Source organism: Plecotus auritus (genome assembly GCF_963455305.1).
Source record: "Plecotus auritus genome assembly, chromosome: 2".
In the NCBI taxonomy this organism is placed as follows: domain Eukaryota; kingdom Metazoa; phylum Chordata; class Mammalia; order Chiroptera; family Vespertilionidae; genus Plecotus; species Plecotus auritus.
This window is the reverse complement of record NC_137771.1, coordinates 145,963,127-145,983,730: the sequence shown is the minus strand read 5'-3', so window position 1 is coordinate 145,983,730 and position 20,604 is coordinate 145,963,127. Positions and strand designations below refer to the sequence as shown.

At 41.5% G+C, this 20,604-nt stretch overlaps 1 protein-coding gene across 13 annotated transcripts in view; it reads left to right on the top strand.

Moving 5' to 3' along the window:
- Positions 1-3,927: 3,927 nt before the first annotated feature.
- The window catches only part of TFG (trafficking from ER to golgi regulator), a 33,652-nt gene continuing 16,975 nt past the window's right edge, over positions 3,928-20,604 (top strand). For 10 of the 13 annotated variants that reach the window (XM_080654889.1, XM_080654899.1, XM_080654900.1 and 7 more), the window contains exons 1-4: positions 3,948-4,302; positions 7,922-8,148; positions 11,083-11,166; positions 18,897-19,043. In XM_080654889.1, coding sequence (XP_080511015.1) covers positions 7,965-8,148; positions 11,083-11,166; positions 18,897-19,043 — 415 coding nt within the window. In that variant the 5' untranslated portion in view covers positions 3,948-4,302; positions 7,922-7,964. Of the gene's footprint in view, positions 4,303-6,322; positions 6,397-7,921; positions 8,149-11,082; positions 11,167-18,896; positions 19,044-20,604 lie in introns of all 13 variants that reach the window. The other 3 variants (XM_080654893.1, XM_080654896.1, XM_080654894.1) reach the window with 3 other exon arrangements.

Here is a 20,604-nt window from a genome sequence, read left to right as displayed (position 1 = left end):
TAGGGTCTAAATAGCTGTGTAGACTGATGTGTTTTGCTTAGCTGGTGCTAAGAATGACTCACTCAAAGGTACATGGTAAGAATATCATAACTTTCTCCTTTATTCATTCTGCAGCAGGTGGCAGCTTCTTTTGTTTATACAAACAGATCTTTTTTTTGGCCAGTGGAGGGGAGGCTGATCTGACCAACTGGCCCCTATTTGGTCCTAATGAATTTCCACCTGCTGTTTGGAGTTTCCCTCACTTAGCTGACTATCAACACAAAAGAGCTCATTCTCAAGAGGCATATAACTTCTCCTTGCAATTGTCATCCAAGGAGAAACTTAACTCCTTTTTTTTTTTTTTTTCTCCCCGGAGGATAGCTGAGATGACTGAAATTTTCAAAATGATTTATACTAACTGCTAAAGGAGAACACGATGAAACACAAGTTTCATCCAACTTGCTTACAAGGCTCACAGTCATTGTTCCATTTCCTGCCCACTCTGAGATCTCCTGTTTTTCATTCTTAGGATTTCCCCTCTTCTATTTGAAAAGTTCTAGCCAAACAGACTTTTAGGGAGAAAGAGCAGATGGTAGGTAAGTGAGTTGACTGCCTCTCTCAAGACCACAACCCTTCTTCAGATTCTGTGAAACATGGAAAGTAACCTTTGAACGTAGAGCCGCATTTCTCCCCTTGATACAGGTGGGGTCAAAGGTATTTCTTTACACTGGTTCTCCTTTTTTCAGATATTTCAAACTTTCACATTTCTGATTCAAGGTTATTCTTGGTGTTCATATAAAACCAAATTCACCTGGACATAGGTTAAAGGGCCAGGTGAGCATGAAGTTCAATTTTCTCTGGTTCACTACCTTTCTAAGCTCCACACAAAAAGAGAAGGTAAAATGTTTTCTAACTGTTTTAAAGGTATGATTATATATGGAATTCCTAGAACAATTGATTAATGCTTATATCAATAAATGTGACCATAAGTGTTTAGCAAATGATAATTATTTGATAACTTAGCCTTTTGGGCTTCACTATTAAAAAGCAGTAGTAACTAAAATCAGTGTCTCCACATGCTGTGGGAGAAACCATATTTTTGGTAATGGTGGTAACTGGTTCAATTCAGGTTATCACTCTGTGGGCCAGTTATCACCTGTAGCATCAGCAACCGTATCATTACAGAAATAGTAATAATTATTTTATTGACTCAACAGATGTTCATTAAATGCCTGGTATTCATACACAGGGCAGACAATACCAGATACAGATATGCTCATACAAGAGACATTTACAAGAGGCACAGAGCAAAAACTGAGAGTAAAAATTTGTGGTATACTCCCTAAAAGAAATGAAAACAAATGAACTCCAACTGTATGTAACAGCATGGATGTATTGAGTGCAAATAATTTATCCCAGAAAAATCATAGATATATACTCTATATAATGTCTATAGACAAGTAAAACTGAATATATTCCAAAGGTATACATATATATGTGATTAAACAATATAGAAGATTAAAAAAAACCCCAAGGGAATGTTAACCACAAAATTCAGAAGAGAGGCACCACGTGGGGGAGGAGTACATAGGAGGACAATTGGTAATGTTCTAATCCTTGGGTTGTGCAGTGAGATCTAGCAGTTCTAGCTGTTAAATTAAACAATGTAATCCTATATAATAAAAGCCTAATATGCCAAGTGTCCAGTTGTGCGGTCGGCTGTTCAGCCAGTCAAAGCGTAATATGCTGATGATATGCTATTGCCACTCAACTGCTGACTATGACATGCACTGACCACCAGGGAGCAGACAGTTGACCAGTCAACCAGTTGCTATGACGTGCACTGACCACCAAGGGGCAGATGCTCTGACTGTAGGTTAGCTTGCTGCTGGAGTCCCACTGATCAGGACTGAGCGAGACAGGCTGGACATGCCCTGGAGGTCTCCCGCGGTCCCTCCCTGGCTGGCCAACCTCCTGTGTCCCTCCCCAGCCCTGATCGTGCACAGGTGGGGTCCCTTGGCCTGGCCACTCCCCCTGAAGTGCACGAATTTCATGCACTGGGCCTCTAGTTGTTATATAAGGTCAAGAACAGGAAAGTTCATTGAGGTTTTGTGGACAACTTAGTATTAAGTTGAAACAAGAAAACTGGCAGGAAATGGCTTTGGTTATTAAGGTGTTTATAACCTAAAGGAGGCAAATTAACAAACTCAGATGATATTTTTTTTGTGTGTTTCTCTATACATGCTCTTATATGACAGAAAATAAACCCGAATTTCCTCAATTTCATGTGCAAACACAATATTGTAAGCCTACTTCCAGCTGGATAGCGGAGACAAATTTTTAAATGAAGTTCTTTATTACAAATTTTAAAATGGTTCTTTCTGGAGAGTCCTGGGGAAATGCTTTAATGTTGCATAGATGTCCTTTTTGTCTCATGTCCCCTGAGCCTCTGATCTAGCTTCCCATTAAAGCTTTACTCTCTCATTTCTCACTTCTTACCTCTGGCAGCTCCTGCTTCTGCTTTGACCTGAGGAATCATCACTACCCCATCTCTCAATTTGAACAGTGGTGGCAGGGAATAGGTTTTAACATTAAACAAGACTTCACTAATTGTTTGGGGATGAAGCACAAGGGAATTATAACGAAGAACCTCCAGCTGCTTTCAGACTCCAGCCCAACCACAAGACACCCTATGAATGCCTCTCTTCCTAGCTTCCAGCTGGAGCCAGTGTAACAGGGGTCAGCTTATTTCTCCTCAATGGCATGACTGTTAAATGAGTGTCTCTTTCTTGGGAGCCTAGAGTAAGTGAAGACATTCTTTCCCCTTAATCCAGGCCAAAGTTCATCCCCTTAATCTCCTGCCCTAGGATCTGACCTCTTTATAGGAAGATTGAGAGTGGTAATATTCACTTCCTGGGGAGAACATTTTACCTCCATTCATATTTGTGTGTTTTTATCCAATCTCAATCTCAAAGTCATCAGAATATTATTATTGGACAACAGTCCATTCACCCAAATCTGGATTACTTAGTTTTAAATAACAAGTAAAGAACTGTTTTTGGAGAAGATTCAAGAACTTTTTTTTCACTCTTTCTATAATACTCTGTCCCTAATTCCTACAAGCAATTAATTGCCCAAAAACAATATACACAGTTGGAAAATACAATTCAGAGGCAAAAAGCATTCTGACATATTTCACTCTCAAACAGATTTTTCTAAAAAAGACCACACTATTACACTATTTACAATACTAAAAGAACATGATTTCTCACTCTGGATTCACTTTACTCAGGGCCTTCTATCCGGTGAAGAACTGGGGACCAGGTAAATTCGAATTGTTTTTTGTTTAGTTTCTGTCTGAAAAGGCAAAACTTGCTTGCAACTTTTAAAATAGCACTCTTCCCTGCTCCCCGTGTAGGGTTCAGTCTGAGAGTCTGAGTCAGGACACTTCTTACATAAATGTATTCAAAACAAATGCTTTAGGTAAGAGAGGGGAAGAGGATGTAGGGCATGCTGAAACGCTTAAAAAAAAAAAAAGGCTTGTGGAATCCTTAATCATCTTTGGTTTGTCAGCCTTTATCCTGTACACACTCATAGGTTTGTCCTGTCTCGTAAACGCTACTGGAAAGTCCTTGCTCACAAACTGATTCATCCTCATTCCAGCACGTAGGCGCCCAAAAATGAATGAATGAGTTTGTAGAAGAAAGGCGGGAAAATGTTAGTTTTTGCCAGATATGACACGGAGAACTACAATGATCACAAAACAACCAAACGCAAACTTGGACAAATGCCCATTTTCAACCGGCTCTTAAAAAGATTCCAGACCCGCACACTATACGCCCCGCCCACGGGTGATAGGCGAGAAAGACGGTACTAGCTGTCAGGAAAACCGGAAATGCCTGGTCAGACCCCGCGCATGCGTGCATCCGCTCAGCTCGGACTTCCTATACTTGGGTCATCCAGTGAGAAAGCAGAGACTCGCTGGCCCGGGCCAGGGCAGTTTCACGCCCCTGCTGCTGCGCATGCGTCTTGGGGTGGTCGGCTCGCTGTGAGGCGGAGCGAAAGGACAGATTTTTTTTTTCTTGCTCCGCCCCTCTTCTTCCCCCACCTGCCACGTACTGGGCCTGAGCTCTCGCTAGGTTTGGTGGGTCCGTGCGATTGGCCGGAGCCCGCGCGATCCTACGAACAAGCTGCGGCGGCTGCGGAAGGCAGCGGAGTGGGCCTTGACCGCAGCCACCCCCGACGCCCGAGAGCCCGGCGGCCTTGCACCGGTCGGGTCAGCGAAGACCCGCGGAGAGGCGCCAGCTCGGCCTCAGCCAGCCGGTATGGCCGCAGGGACGGGGGCGCGGCCGCGTTCTCGGACAAAGCGGGCGGTGGACGAGGAAACGCCGGGAGGGCCTCGTTCGCTCCCGCCGGCGCCGGGGCCGGAGGGGCCTGGCTGGGGCTGGAGGCCGTGAGCACGGAGGCCGGGTGGGGCCTCGCGGGGGAGGGGAGGAGAGGCCGCGGCGCGGTGCGGGAGGGAGAGGGGTCCGCAGTGGCGGGGTGGCGGGTCTCTGGGGGCTGTGGGGCTGCTCCGCCTGGCTCCCAGGGGTCGGGCTGCCCGAGGGAGAGGAGGCGTGATTGGGAGGCCTGTGGTGGTCGAGCGCCCAACAGCCAGAGGGGACTCCTAGGAAAGGTGAGAAGGGTGGCGAAAGGCGCCATGGGAATAAGTTGGTGGGGGTCCCGTAAGAGGAACCTGTTTCCTTGGCTGTGTTGGTGCTTAATCAAGCGCCGTTTGAAGGCCCAACCCAGTTTTGTAGTGAGGATGATAGCTAACTTTTAAGACTTAGCTTTGCTAGACACTGTACAGAGTCTTTTAGGATACATGATCTCATTTAATCACAAGGATCCTCTCACAATTAGATATTCCCTTTTTGCAAATGATGAAAACGAAGCTTCCAGAAATACTTGCGTAAGGTCACAGAGCTAGTGGTGGGAATCTTCACCGTCTCGCTACATTACCTCTGGTCAGGCAGCATTGGAGGCTCCTTGGATTCTTTGGAATAATCAAAGGTTGATGTTGCTTAGAATTTCTTAAAGGAAATTGCTACCCTCTTGGACGGGCCTAATCCCGCCCCTCTGAACTTGAGCAGGGCCCTACCCAGAGGGGTGGAGTTGGAGGTTTGGCCACTGAAGGAACCCAGATCCTGGTTCAAGAGGTGGTCTTCTTATGTGTCCTTGGGCATGTCACTGTATTCTCTAGTGCTGAGACCAGTGCTCCTGTTGGAAAGTTTCATACGTTAATGGCTGTGTCATTTCTGGCCTTAAGAGGGGCTGGGGCAAGGACAAGGTGGGGGGAGAAAATGCTGTAAGGGTCTCAGCAGCAGTCCTGGGCACTATTAGTTCATACCCATTTCTACCTTGTGACTGAAGTTAGAGAAAAAGAGAACCTAAAATTATGCTGTTACACACAAAATATGTGGGGGTGGGATTTCCCCGGGAAGGGAAAATTCTGTGGTACCCTTAGCTTTGTGGTATTTGTGCATGCCTTAAGGAGATGACTGCACAAACTGGGGACAACCTTTGGAACGAAGCCCTCGTTCCTAGCCACAGGGAGTTTACAGTCCATGGGAAACACCAAGGAATAAGTGAATTTGCAGGCAAACATGACAGATACAAAGTGAAAGAGACTCATGTTTTCCAGTCCATAGGTGAGCAAGAATTCCCCCCCCCCAAAAAAAAGGGCATACATACTAGAGCAAATAAATATAAATAAAAATTGGGATGAAAATGTGATGTTCCTATTAACTGAGGAGGCAAGTGTAGACTACTGTTAAATAGAGGAACTGGAGCAAATTGGTTTGATCTGCAGGTCTGGTCTTTTTATTTTGATTAAATTTATAGGGGTGACATTGGTTAATAAAATGATATAGGTTTCCAGTGTACAATTCTATGACCCATTGGTGAACAAGAATCCCCTCACAGTTAAAAGGACATACTATCAGTAATATCTGATGTGGGAAATTTCTTTTAATTAGGAGTATATCTGTTTTGGGGAGTCACTTCTAGCTATATAATGAAGGTACATTGTGAAGGTCTGACTTAGCAGCTGAACTAATAGTACAGCTTTCTCCTCCCAATTCCTTTATCAGAACTTTATTATGTCTCATTCATGTTTTGTTCATGGAACAAAATCAAGTCTTCACCTACTATATGCCAGGTTCTATTTTAGGTGCTGCTGAGAGTAGCTAGTACCATCTTGCTGAAGTTAAGCCCTGGTCCTTAACTACATTATTGCTGATTTACACAACCTGTAGGTAATAGAAGGTAACATTGTTTTACTGACGTTCTTTATTACTCTCAGGCTGCAAGGCCCACAAGATGGAATCTTCACCATCTTGTTGAAGTAATCATACTTCAGAGCTTGGAACATAGCAGGTATTCCAGTAAACTTTTCCTGAATGAAGAAGTCAGGTTTGGCTAACACGTAAAGCAGATGTATAGAGGTTTCAGTTAATCACAGTCTTCAGAAGTCCATTGTGAAAGAGTGCAAAGATAAAACTAACTGTATTCTTACTTTACATTATGATAAGCACAGCATCCAAATCATGGATCACAATCCATTCTGTTATGAACTGACCTGAGAGTGTTAGATTCAGTATTTAAAGTCCCATTTTAAGATGGGGCATTAAAGATTTGTTAATAAAATGTAATCTCTTCAAAGGATGGTGAGGGAGTCTAGAGACATTCATTTAAGGAATAGTTGGAAGGATATAGGGCATTTATATGCAAAATTCATGAAATGAATTAGGATTCATGAATACTTCAAATATTTGAATGGTGGAGATGTGTTGGGGAGCAGGCGTGGTGCTTACACACACACACACACACACACACACACACACACACTAATTGTAGAGCACTATGGAAACAAAGTATGATGTTAATTAATGAAATAACAAATTTAAGAGGAGAAAATAGAAAGCGGCCATTGAAAAGCATGAGGTTGAAACCAGAATGTAGCCAGTAGGAGATAATAGGATGCTTTAAGTATTCAGAGATCATTTGCTTGGGACAGGAGGAAGAAGGAGTTGATGCCAGGGAAATGCTCAGTGATTATAGATAATGTATTCAAGAACATCTTGGTCTTGAAAGAGAGATAGGCCTGGTGTGTTGGGAATAGATCAAAAGGTGGGCAAAGGTAAAAAGCAGGCAGATCAGTTTGGAGTTTTTTGCAATAATTCAGGCAAAAGATAATGGTGGCTTGGGTCAAGCTGATTAGAAATGAAGACAGTGAAGTGATTGGATTCTAGAGATACTTTAAAGGTAGTGTCAACTAGATTTTAGGTACCTTAGAAATTTGGTTGATGTAAGGTGTGAGGAAAAGAGGAACTAATCTTCTATAATCTATAATAATAAAAGCATAATATGCTAATTAGACCAGATGTCCTTCTGGACAAAGCCAGGCTGCAAGGGAAGCCCCGGTCCCAGGGTCCCAGGTGCCTGCTGGCGGCCAGAGGGAAGCCCAGGTCTTGGGTGCCAGAAGGAAGCCGGTGCCGGCAGCCGGAGGAAAGAAGGCCAACTCTTGCACAAATTTCGTGCATCGGCCTCTAGTATATATATAATCTTGAACAACTGGAAGGAAGGAATTGTCATTAACTGAGGTATGAAGATTATAGGAGAAGCAGATTTTGAGGGGAAGACCAGGAGTTTGTTTTTAGACATGTTAAAATAGAAATCTAAATGTAATGTCAGATATGCATTCAACTAGATATAAAACAATGAAACTTAAGTTATTGTGCACATAATAAAGTTACCTCCAGACCATTTTAAGGTGAATATGGTAACATTGGAACTGTGAATCTCTTGATGGTCAGAATTTCTTAGATTCTAATAATAGCTTTGCTTTTCAGCCTTTAAGATATGTTTTATAGCTGTTTAATCATCAAAACCATTTTTTCAGTGTTTCTCTAGAATTGTATACATCTAACATCCTGGAGTCCACCATGAATGGACAGTTGGACCTAAGTGGGAAGCTAATCATCAAAGCTCAACTTGGGGAAGACATTCGACGAATTCCCATTCATAATGAAGATATTACTTATGATGAATTAGTGCTAATGATGCAAAGAGTTTTCAGAGGAAAACTTCTGAGTAATGATGAAGTTATCATAAAGTATAAAGATGAAGGTAAGAGTGTTTCTAAAGTTAGTTTTAAAAACATAAGTATTATTATGTGTTCTTTTGCCAATATTTCATTGGACTCTCTCAGGATAAAAATTTCGTCCTGTTCATGGTGATTTGAGTGCTCACTTCTTTTATTAAATGGGATATTTATATAGTTAGTTTTCTTTTATAAGTTAAAAATAGCTAAGGAATATTATTAATAGAGGGGGTTTTAAGTGATAGAACACTGTCACATATATTTTTACAAGCATTTCTTTTTCTCTTCTGCCTATGCAATTCTGGCTTCATTTTTGCTTTTAAAACCACTTTCACTCATATTGTCCAAAGTTGAAGGCGTATCAGTAGGTATTGAATGAAAAAGGATTCCATGGTCAACTAAGCCTGGAAAAGCTTCTTTAAAAAAAGACAAATGTATTTCTTTATTGTAGGAAATTATGCTGATGCATATTGTCAGTTTATACTAGCAGGAGTGGGGAACATCTGGCCTGCAGGCCACATAAGGCCCGAGAAATCATTTGGTCTGGCCCTGCCAAGGCATTAGGGGTGAGTTAATTAAATGGTTGACCAAATATAGCAGGCTAATTTTAAGTTGATAATTTTGTTTGGCCCTCAAATGATGTTATAAGTATCCAAATGGCCCTTGGCAGAAAAAAGGTTCCCACTTCTGCTTTATAGCATACAGTATTCCCAGACTTATTGACTGCTAAACTATTTTTATGGAGATGGGTTTTAACATGAAAAATGTTTTATCAAGCACACAGTGGAATTACAGTAATAGACTCTTCCTTTTTTTTAAACCCGTTTTTTTTGTTAACATCTCTACTGAAATTGTACTTTAGGTGGTTATCAGTATCTTTCTTACTGCTGAATTTATTCCCAGTTTATTTTACTTTGACCTCAATACCCGGCACTGCTGTCCATATCACCCTGTATTAAGTTCTCTTATTCCTTAACATCTGTGACACTATGCTTTTTTTCATAATGTATGCCCTACCCAAAACTAATTTTTGAGAGTCACCCATGATAAGAAACAATAAAGGAGAGCAATTTATTATTTATAATACACCAACTTTCATCTCTCTGATTTCCAAATATGTGCTTTAATTTTATCAGTTATAAATGTCTTTTTTTTTTTTTACTTTATTACTTGAGATGCTTTGCTTTTACCTAAAATTTGGCATATCTTCAACTGTTTATCTGGCTTACTCTTAACTCCCTTATTTTTGTTTAGGTCAGGGTCAGCCAGCTTTTTCTTTAAAGGATCAGATACATATTTTAGCATGATTACATAAGCCCTGTGTCTCATCATCTTTTTTTTAAAACCTTTTAAAAGTGTAAGAATCATTTTTAGTTTGCAGAAAAAACAGGAATTTATTCATTGGTTGCTGTTTGTGGACCCCTAAATTAGGGTATCCTTATTGTTGAAACCTTGTTCTCTACATCTGGTTACCACATACATTTATTTCCCATGGTATTTTTAGGTGTTTTGAATTGTACAGGTTTGTTTTCTGCTGGCTTACATAAAGTTTTTTTGCCATTAGAGATATTCTATTTCTGTTGTGGAATTTAGAAAAGAAAAAAGGCAGTTATAAAAAGTTTCCTTCTTTTGCATATATACTATATTTTCCTTAAAATGTTTTTATGAATAGAATCCTTGAAGTTGAACATTAGATATGTTTGTTACAAGAAATACGTCTTATTATAAAGAACTAAAAGCAATGATAAAGTTCTCCGTTATGGCTTTTATTTCCAACTAAGGCCAAATCTGCCCAACCAGTGATAAAATTGGTGTAGAAGAACAGCCTCTCAGCCTCCCAAGAGCAAAACTCCTTGTCTAAAATAACTGTCTTTGAAGATACCCTGCACAGGACCCTCTGACTAACACCTTGCCTGTAGCTGCTTTTCTGTTCTTGCTTTCTCTAGAGAACATTTTTCTCTCTTGCCTAGCCCTTTGAAAGCTTTTGAAATAGGCGATTGATATGCAAATTATCATTTTTTTAATCCTTGGGATCTAGGGGATTTCAGAATCTGGTGTATATGAATATTTTTGGGGGGTGAGTTGATAATTTTCATCTTAAAATGGTCAGTGACCTGAAAGACTAGTGTCTACCCATCTTTAGGGCAATTCTGTAAAAATCTTTTTGCAACACTTTTAGTTACTGTTATATATATGGCTTCTCTGCCATTTGTGTCAGGGATGTTTTAATGTACTTAGGATTAAAATTTGAACCTTGAAAATATTACTTTAACTTTTGATAAATACAGAGTGTCCCCTAAAAATGTATACACACTTTAACCGCTGATAGCTCTATTTTGAGAATGAAATGTATTTTAATAAACACTGCCTTTATAATTATTCAAAGTGTGTGTATACATTTTTTGGGGATACCATATATATTTATATTTTCTGGAATGGAAAGATGTTAATCTGAACTAGTAATTTGTGATATTGCTACCATGCATCTCCTGGTGATTAATAAAGGATGACTTAATGCATTAATGTTAGCTATGTTTTAGCTCTTCTTATAAAAGTAATAAGCAAAATTGGCTTAGTATTTTTTTGAACATACATTTTTCCTAGATCCTTTAATGTTTGTAAGGTTTTTTTTTTTTTTAAGGAATTTTGGATAATTATTTAATTTTTTAAAAATTCTTTATTGTTTTAAGTATTACATGAGTCTCCTTTTTCCCCCCAATGACCTCTCCCCCGCCACCCCCTCCCCCAAGCACAAGCCCTCACCCCTCCTACTGTCTTCTGTGTCCATTGGTTTTGCTCATATGCGTGCATACAAGTCCTTTGGTTGATCTCTTACTGTTTGTAAGGTTTTTATGGGAGATTCTAATTATGCAATCTGGGTTTTGGATTTTAATTTAATGTAGATCCTAGTTTACTATTGATGCAAGTTTGAAACTCATTTCTTTTCTTTTTCTGTCCAGATGGAGATCTTATAACAATTTTTGATAGTTCTGACCTTTCCTTTGCAATTCAGTGTAGTAGAATACTGAAACTGACATTATTTGGTAAGTGGTAAACTTTCTAATAAATTTACTATTTTATTCATTGTATTTTTATTAAAGACTTTTCTAGCTTTTTTACTTTTAAACACTCAGAATTAAACAATAAGTTTTCAGCTGTATCAGAATTTTTAAATTATTAAGGCTTAATTATATATATGTAACTCTAATTATACATATATATGATTAATAGAAAGTAGTCATCTTTAAAATTCCCCATTTGCTCAATTATCCTAAATCTCTGGGCAGTGGCTGCATGTGGCCTTGATGTTACCTGGCTTCATGGCCGCCTATTTTTATGTCAGGCCCTGCTGCTAGATGCCACACACCCACCAGTGCACGAAATCTTTGCACTGGGCCTCTAATATTAGAAATAAAAAGAGGCATAACTATAAAATATAGTAGAAACTTTAAAAAAATCTATATTATGACTACTGTGAATAACTTTCAATCTGAAAACTCCGATGACATGGACAATTGCCTAGGTGAATTTAATATATAAGTTTTTCAAAAATAGCAAATTTGTCCCAATAAACATTGAAGAAATCAAACCAATTATTCTACTAAATATTTAAGGAACAGATGATCCCAAATTACACAAACTATTCCAGAGAACAGGCAAAGATGGAATCTGTAGTAACTCATTTTAGGAGGTTATAACTTTAACATGAAAGTCACTCAAGGGAAATGCAGATTAGTCTCACATAAACCTAGATACAAAATACTACTACTAATAAATCAAATTCAGCAGTGAATATTAAAATATATGATTGCCAGATTTTTTCATCCTAGGAATAAAGGATTGATTTAAATAAAACCTATTAATACCACTGTTCATATAGGGGCAAAACTGAACCTTCTTCTCTAAAAGAAAAAATATTCAGACCCCAGTCATGTTAAAAAGTCATAGCAAACTAGGAATAGAAGGGAAGTCTTTAACCTTATATTGGGTAACTATCACATAGAACAATTGCTATGTATCCTAATATAAAAGAATTATAAAATGTAACTAAAATACTAATAATTTTAACAAAAAGATAATGAGATAAATGTAATGAGGCAAGATTGTTATGGAAAAATGTGTAAAATTTTAATATGAATCATGAAACGGGTATGGGTTTTGGGGAGAGCTTGCCAGGGAAATTTAATTATGTCTGTATTGTTTTATTTCTTAATGATCAGGAGCAAAGATGGAAAAATATTAAGATTAATGAAGATATTAATGAGTTTATCTTATTGTGTGCTTGAAATCATTAAAGTCATAAAGTTATACTAATAAAAATACATAATTATGGAATAGGGAATTTAAACTTATAACACACGGTATTCCAAGAGCCACTAAATAGATGACTTCAGATTATAGGCCATATTAGGGACATATATATCTGCTGGGTTTTTCATACAAAGACTACTAGGACCACAGCTGTAGTTGAACAAAGTTGGGTGTATTTGCATTAATTTTATATGGATAGTCTTAACTACAAAAAGGACAAGGTAAGCCCAAATAACTTAAAAGGAAGAAAATAATAAAGTGCAGAGATTAACTAGAAATCAGGGAATTGACTTAGCAAACCTCTGTTAAGTTTATTCAAGAAGAAAAGGTACAAATAAGCAACATTAGAAATGCAAAGGGACATAATTACAAATACTTCCGCAGTGAGGAGGACAATGGGCTGTTTCAGTAAAAGTGTGTTAGAAAGGGTTTTTCATATGTCTTGTGCTTGTGTTAGGTGATTTTTGATAAGGTTCAAGGAAGTGGGGCTTCTAGACTAGATGCTCTCAGGAAGTGATAGGGGTGGTCCTGTGATTGGGCACCTTACTAAAACTAAACCAGAGGTGGAGGAGTGAATTAAGGCTAAAGCTGCAATTGTTAAAAAGCAGCAGTCACTCATATTATTCAGGGATGTTTGATAATTTTTATGGTTGGTCAATGTTCTTGTTTTTGTCTGAGTTCTCACATGATTATGGAATGGCTTTGTTTTTGTCTTGATCACAGTAACGGAGTGATCTTTTCTGATTGTTGGTGTTTGAAGTAGTTCATGTTCAGCAAGAGAACATCATAGCCTACCTGAGTGCCAGGCCAGCTTCCAGCAGCATTAACAGTACCAGGCCAGTTCCTGGCTGCTTTTCTCTTTATCAGATATTAGAGAAAAACCAGTCACCCAGTAAAAGCTAAGAATTAATTGATATAGGTAGGAGATGATATTTAATTTCCTCATAACTATATAGGGAGTATGTAAAATACTGGTGGGTTGTGTTCTAAAAGCTTACATTAGTGGTTTGATGTTTGAAATATATTTAAGAATCTCTCTGAACCTTTATTTTCAAGTAGATTTCCTTTTCTAATATGGTGCCTTAGGAATTTGTATATATGTGTACTGGCAATGCATAAAGCCTTTCAGTTTAATTTTTGAGCCCCTATCTTGAGGTTTGTATTCAGAGCCTGGTGTCACTTTTTTTTTTAATTCAGCTGAAAGTCATTTGGACAAAATGGGTAATTAAATGAAGTAATGTTGCCTTCATTAAAAACAAACTGATTATTGAGAAATCTCTAGACTTTTTGTTACTCAGATACTGCTTTTAGAAGTACAGTTGACTTGAACAATGCCTGCTTAGGGGAATCAACCCTACACACAGTCAAAAATCTGCATATAAATTTTGAGTCCCTGAAACGTTTGCTAATAACCTACTGTTGACTGGAAGCCTCACAATTAACACAAATAGTCGATGAATACATTTTGTATGTTATGTGTGTTGTATACTGTTTTCTTACAATAAAGTAATCTAGAGAAAAAATGTTATTAAGAAAATTATAAGGAGGAGAAAATATATATGCTGTATTTATTGAAAAAAAAAATTGTCTATAAGTAGGCCTGCATAGTTCAAACTCATGTTGTTCAAGGGCCAACTATAACTACTTTTAAGGATGGTAGTGTGGATTCATGAATTCTGCATATTTTTGTTACTTTTTAGGTCAGTTATTTTAGGTAGCTAATTTTTTTTTTAGGTCAAAAGTAGGCAAGAGGGATAGCAGACTTATTAGTCATGTACCTTTTAATATTAATGTGTAGAATAAGGTGTTTATTGTGTTATTTCAAAAATATAAAAGAATAGGGTGAGATAAAATGAACTTTTGAAGGTATATAATTTCTATTAGAACCAAGATAGAGGTGTAGGTAAACACTGGTACTTGCTGCCTCCCACAACTACATCAAAATTACAAGTAAAATACAGAACAACCATCATTCAAAACCACCTGAAATCTGGCTTTGTGAAAGTCCTACAACTAGAGAAGTAAAGGAGAAAGCACCTCAAGACTGGCAGGAGGGTTGGAGTTGTGGAACAGGCTGGTCCAAAACCCACATGGTGTGTTTTTGTTTTTGTTTTTTTTTTTTTAAATAGGGAGAGATATTGTGGTTGTAGAGGTTTCCTTTGGGAAGCAAGTGTTCCCAGCCCCACACCAGAACCCCCAGCCCAGGGTTCCAGTACTGTGAAGAGAAGTCCCTGTAACTTCAGGCTATAAAAACCAGCAGGGATTGTGGCTGAGTGACACACAGGCTGTTGGAGACCCAGCATTCCTCTTAAAGGGTGGGCACACAAACTTACACATCCCACTTCCTCTGAGCTCCAGTGCCGGGTAGCAGCTTTGGGGGACCCAGGGACATATGGGGGAGGAACTTGATTATCTGGCGTCAGGGCAGGAACTTGGGGGTGATTTTCTCCTAGACGAGGGTGCTCACAGGGGTCATTGTTCCTGTGCTAGAACCTCCCCTGTCACAGAGATGACTGGCAGCCATATCTGAGTTTCCGTCATCCTGGCCCAAATTGTTCCCTCTACCCTGGTGATCCCCTGGGACCCTGCCCCATCCAATTTGCAACCCCACCCAAGCTGTTAGAAGCTGCTTTTCTATGTAACTAGAGGCCTGATGCACAAAATTCATGCAAGAGTAGGCCTTCCTTCCCCTGGCTGCCAGCACCAGCTTTTCTCTGGCACCTAGGATCTGGGCTTTCCTCTGGCCGCCAGCAGGCATCCGGGACCTGGGCATCCTTCTGGCCAGTGACAGGCACCTGGGACCCGGGCTTCCCTCACAGCCCTGGCTTTGTCTGGAAGAATGTCTGGTCTAATTAGCATATTATGCTTTTATTATTACAGATGGCTGTTCTGGCTCTGGCTTCAGACTTTCCTAAAATCTCTGTAACAAGCAGCAGCTGGCATCAGCATGTCCCAAACCTATCAATAAGAGGCCCAAGAACCAACACTAGCACCAGCCTGCCTTGCTTCACAGCTGGACTTTCCTGGGCACTTCCAAGCCCCGTACTAGTAGCAGCCATCTGCAGATCTCTCTTAGCTCCTGCTGGGTGGCCCAAGGCAGTGGCTGACTTTGAAACTTCTGGGAGGTCCCAGAGCCAGTACACTTGGTGGACAACTTTAAACCATACCAGATTACAACTCTACACATCCATAAGCGACACACTCCTGGGGCAGACTCAGTGAGCACCAAAGCTCCACTGAAGCAAATCCTGCTCCATAGGCGTGTCTCCTGCACAATAGCTCTTCCACTGTAGTCACAGCTGGTCCTCACAGCCAATTGGCCTGAGCAGTCAAGGCTCAACTACAACAAAACTGCACACGGCCCACATGGGGGTGCACCTAGAGTGCTCAGCTCAGGTGACAAGGGAGGTTGAGCCACTGGGCCTTACAGGACACCTATTACATAAGGCCACTCTACCAATTCCAGGAGACATAGGAACTCTACCTAATACATATAAAGAAACACAGGGATGCAGTCAAAATGCAGAGACAAAGAAAAATGTCACAAATGAAAGAAATGGAAGAAAGCAAACTACTGATACAGAGTTCAAAATAATGGTTATAAAGTTGCTCAAGCATCTTAATGAGAGCTTTAAGGGACTTAGTGAGACTTTCAAGGACCTTAGAATTTCAAAGACATGAAAAAGGACCAGTCAGAAATTAAGCATACACTAACTGAAATAAAAGATAATTTACAGGGATTCAGTAGTAGAGTAAGGATTCTGAGAATCAAATCAACAATTTGGAAATATGAGGAATCAAAAAACACCTAATGAGAAGAGCAAAGAGAAAAAAGAGTCCAAAAATATGAAGATAGTAAGGAGCCTCTGGGACAACTTCAAGCATACCAATAGTCACATTATGGGGTTCCAGAAGGAGGAGACAGCAAAATATTAAAAACTTAACTTGAAGAAATAATGAGAGAAAACTTCCCTTACTTGGTGAAAGAAATAGACTTACAAGGGCAGGAAGTGCAGAGTCCCAATCAAGAGGGACCCAAAGAGGCCCACACCAAGACGCATCATAATTAAAGAGAGAATCTTAAAAGCATTAAGAGAAAAGCAGTTAGTTACCTACAAGGGAGTGCCCATATGACTCTCAGCTGATTTCTCAATAGAAACTTTACAGGCTAGAGGGAGTGGCAAGAAATATTCAAAGTGATGAATAGTAAGGACCGACAACCAATATTCCTCCATCCAGCAAAATTATCATGTAGTATTGAAGATAAAGAGCTTCACAGACAAGAAAAAGCTAAAGGAGTTCATTACCACCAAACCACCAGTATTACATGAAATGTTGAAGGGCATACACACACACACACACACACACACACACACACACACTTGAGTAGCCAGATTATTATGATCTCTGAATGCATAATAATTTGTCCACTCAGTGTATATCCTCTATAATAAAAGGCTAATATGCACATTGTCCCCTCGACCAGTTGTTCGACCAGCAGGCAGGCCCACTGCCCATGTCCCTTCCCCCTGGCCAGGTTGGCCGGACCCCACCCATGCACGAATTCATGCACTGGGCCTCTAATGTACACACACACACACAAACACACTGAGTGGCCAGATTATTATGCGTTCAGAGGTCATAATCCACCACTCAGTGTATATATATTTTTTTCTTGATATCAGAGAGGAAGGGAGAGGGAGAGGGAGAGAGAGAAACATCAATGATGAGAATCATTGATTGGCTGCCTCCTGCACGCCCCCTACTGGGGATCGAGCCCACAACCCGGGCATGTGCCCTTGATTGGAATTGAACCTGGGACCCTTCAGTCTGCAGGCCAACACTCTATCTGAGTCAAACCAGCTAGGGTGAAGAGTATTCTTTAAGAAGAGGAGGAGGAGGGTTATGAGACCCTTCAGTCTGCAGGCCAATGCTCTTATCCACTGAGCCATACCACTTAGGGCAAAGGGTATTCTTGTAGAAGGAGGTAGAGGAGGAGGGGGGAGGGGGGAGAAGAGAGGGGGGAAAGAAGGGGGAGGAGAAGAAGGAAAAATATGAACAATAAAATGAAAACAAAAAACAAAAAACATGAACAATAAAATGTCTACAAATACATATCAACAATTGAATATAAAAATCTCAGTGAACAAGAAATCTAATGAACAAAATAAACAGGTGAATTAAACAGAATCAGAGGCATGGAAACATGGAACAGACTGATGAATCTTAGAAAGGGAGGGGGTGGGAAGAAATTAACCCAAGTTCTTATATACATACTAGAGGCCCAGTGCATGAATTCATGCACCTTGAAAGGAACTGTGGGCCATGAGGCTGTTGTGGGCACGGGGGCAGGTTTTGATCCTCTGTGCCCCTGCCCGGACCCTCCCGCTGCAGACCCCGGTCTCCTGTCTGCCTGCAGCCCCGCTGCCGCTCCCAGACCGATGGCGCCAGCCTTGCTCACACCCACTGATGGCGTGAAGTGATTGGGTCTGGTGCCAGCAGCAGGTGTGAGTGGCAGCTGCTGCCCTGATTGCCCCTCAGTAGTAGGGGGAGGTGGAGAAGCCCTGAGGGGCAATTGGGGCCAGCAGCTGCTGCTTGCACCTCCTGCCAGCGCCGAGTGATTGGGACCGGTGCTGAGTGCTGGCAGCAGGTGTGAGAGGCGGCTGCCGGCCCCGATTACCCCTCAGGAGTAGGGGGAGGTGGAGAAGCCCTGAGGGGTGATCAGGGCTGGCAACCGCCGCTTGCACCTGCTGACGGTGCCGGCAGGAGTTGCGAGCAGCCGGCAGGACCATGGGATGCGGGAGCAAAGGATTTTCAGCAACCACCAGAGACTCTTCCCGATGACAGTGACTGGCGCCCCACCTTGGTCTGGCGCCCCTGCTCACCTGCTCCACCATCCCATCTCAACTGATGCCCGCCATGTTCTGCACGCGCCCCCTGGTGGTCAGTGCACATCATAGTGACCAGTTCCGCCATTTGGTCTATATGCATATTAGGGTTTTATATATATATAGATATGTATTACCTATGGACACAGGGTGGTGAAGGCCTGGGGTGGGATGGGAAACGGGAGGAGTGGGCAATGGAGGAAAAAAGGGGGACATCGGTAATACTCTCATAATAAAGATTTAAAGAAATGATATCAGAGCTTTCTATAGGTTTTAATTTATTTTACTGTCATTAAATTCTTCTAAGAAACCTTTTTAAAGAATGTGATCATAAGCCGTAGATATGGCATCAGCAAAGACTAATGAATATATTTTTTCCAAAAAGTAAATTATTAGCAATAAATAATTCTTTCCTTAAAAATAGTTACCATTCAAGTGATATTAATAAGTATCTTGTTTGATTTTGTTTCACTTTTTTAAGAAATTACATATTTTTTCTTAGTGCATATTATTCTGTCAGTATACTTACTCAAAAACATTTCCTAATTTTAACCAAATTAATTCTTTTATTTCAGTTAATGGCCAGCCAAGACCCCTTGAATCAAGTCAGGTGAAATATCTCCGTCGAGAACTCATAGAACTTCGAAATAAAGTGAATCGCTTATTGGATAGCTTGGAACCACCTGGTGAACCAGGACCTTCCACCAGTATTCCTGAAAATGGTAGACTGTGATTCTACATTTTTTAAAAAAGTTATCCTTACATCTTTTTGCAGATTAAAACAAAACATTCTTCAGGAGTTCGGATGGCACTCTCATTGTCATATCTTTTTATTTTTGTCTTTGCTAGTATTCATATGTGTATTCCTAAACCTGGCTGTTCATCAGGATTGTTGGGGGATTTTATTATACCAACTAGAGGCCTGGTGCATGAAATTCGTGCATGTGGGGGGGGGCAATCACCTCAGCCCGCCTGCACCCTCTCCAATCCGGGACCCTTTGGAGGATGTCCAACTGCCGGTTTAGGCCCGATCCCCAGGATCTGCACCCAGCCTGTACCCTCTCACAATCTGGGACCACTGACTCCTAACCGCTCACCTGCCAGCTGGCCTGGTCACCCCCAACTGCCCCCCTGCTGGCCTAGTTGCCCCCAGCTGCTCCCTCCCCCTGCCGGCCTGGTTGCTCCTAAGTCCCCCTCCCTCCCCGTTGACCTGGTCGCCACTTACTGACCCCTCCCTGCCAGCCTGGTTGTCCTCAACTGCCCCCCCTGCCGGCCTGGTCACCCCCAACTGCCCCTGCCGCCAGCCTGGTCACCCCTAACTTCCCCCCCACTGGCCTGGTCACCCTTTACTGCCCCCCATGCCGGCCTGGTCACCCCTTACTGCCACCCTCTGCTGGCCTGGTTGCCCCTCACTGCGCCCCCCGCCAGCTTGGTCGCCCCCAACTGCCCCACCTTGGGCCTGGTTGCCCCACGCAGCCTGCAGCTTGGTTGTTTGGTCGTCCCTCACTAACCCTCCCTGCTGGCCTGGTTGCCCCACGCAGCCTGCTGCTCGGTTGTTTGGTTGCCCCTCACTAACTCCCCTGCCGGCCTGGTCGCCCCATGCAGCCTGCTGCTCAGTCGTTTGATCGCCCCTCACTAACACCCCTGCCAGCCTGGTCGCCCCACGCAGCCTGCTGCTCGGTCGTTTGGCCGCCCCTCACTAACACCCCTGCCAGCCTGGTCGCCCCACGCAGCCTGCTGCTCGGTCGTTTGGTCGCCCCTCACTAACCTCCCTGCTGGCCTGGTCACCCCACACAGCCTGTTAGGTCGTCCTTTCTGTTGGAATGGTCGCTTAGGCTTTTATATAGATAGCTAGATTCCTAGGAAATTAGTCTGCTGGCAATAGTAGGACCCAGGAATCCCATTTTTAAAGTGCTCTCTTGGTGACTATTTGAGTCTAGTTTTAGACTTCTGGGTTTATGACATAGGTCATTTTTCAAACCCCTTAGACTCTTGAATCCTTTTCAGTGTAATAGTTAGTTAATGAACCTTAGGAATTAAAATCATTTCATTTCAGTTGGTATGCAAGTAGTTTCAAGTAAAAAATAATTCTAGCCCTGGCTGGTTTGGCTTAGTGGTTAGAGCGTTGGACCAAAGGGTCATGGGTTCTATTCCCAGTCAGGGGTTCCCAGTCCAGGGCACATAACCTCTGGTTGCAGACTCCATCCCCAGCCCAGGGTGTGAGTGGGAGGCAACCAATTGGTGTTTCTCTCTCTTCCTCTTTCTCTCTCTTTCTCCCACTTC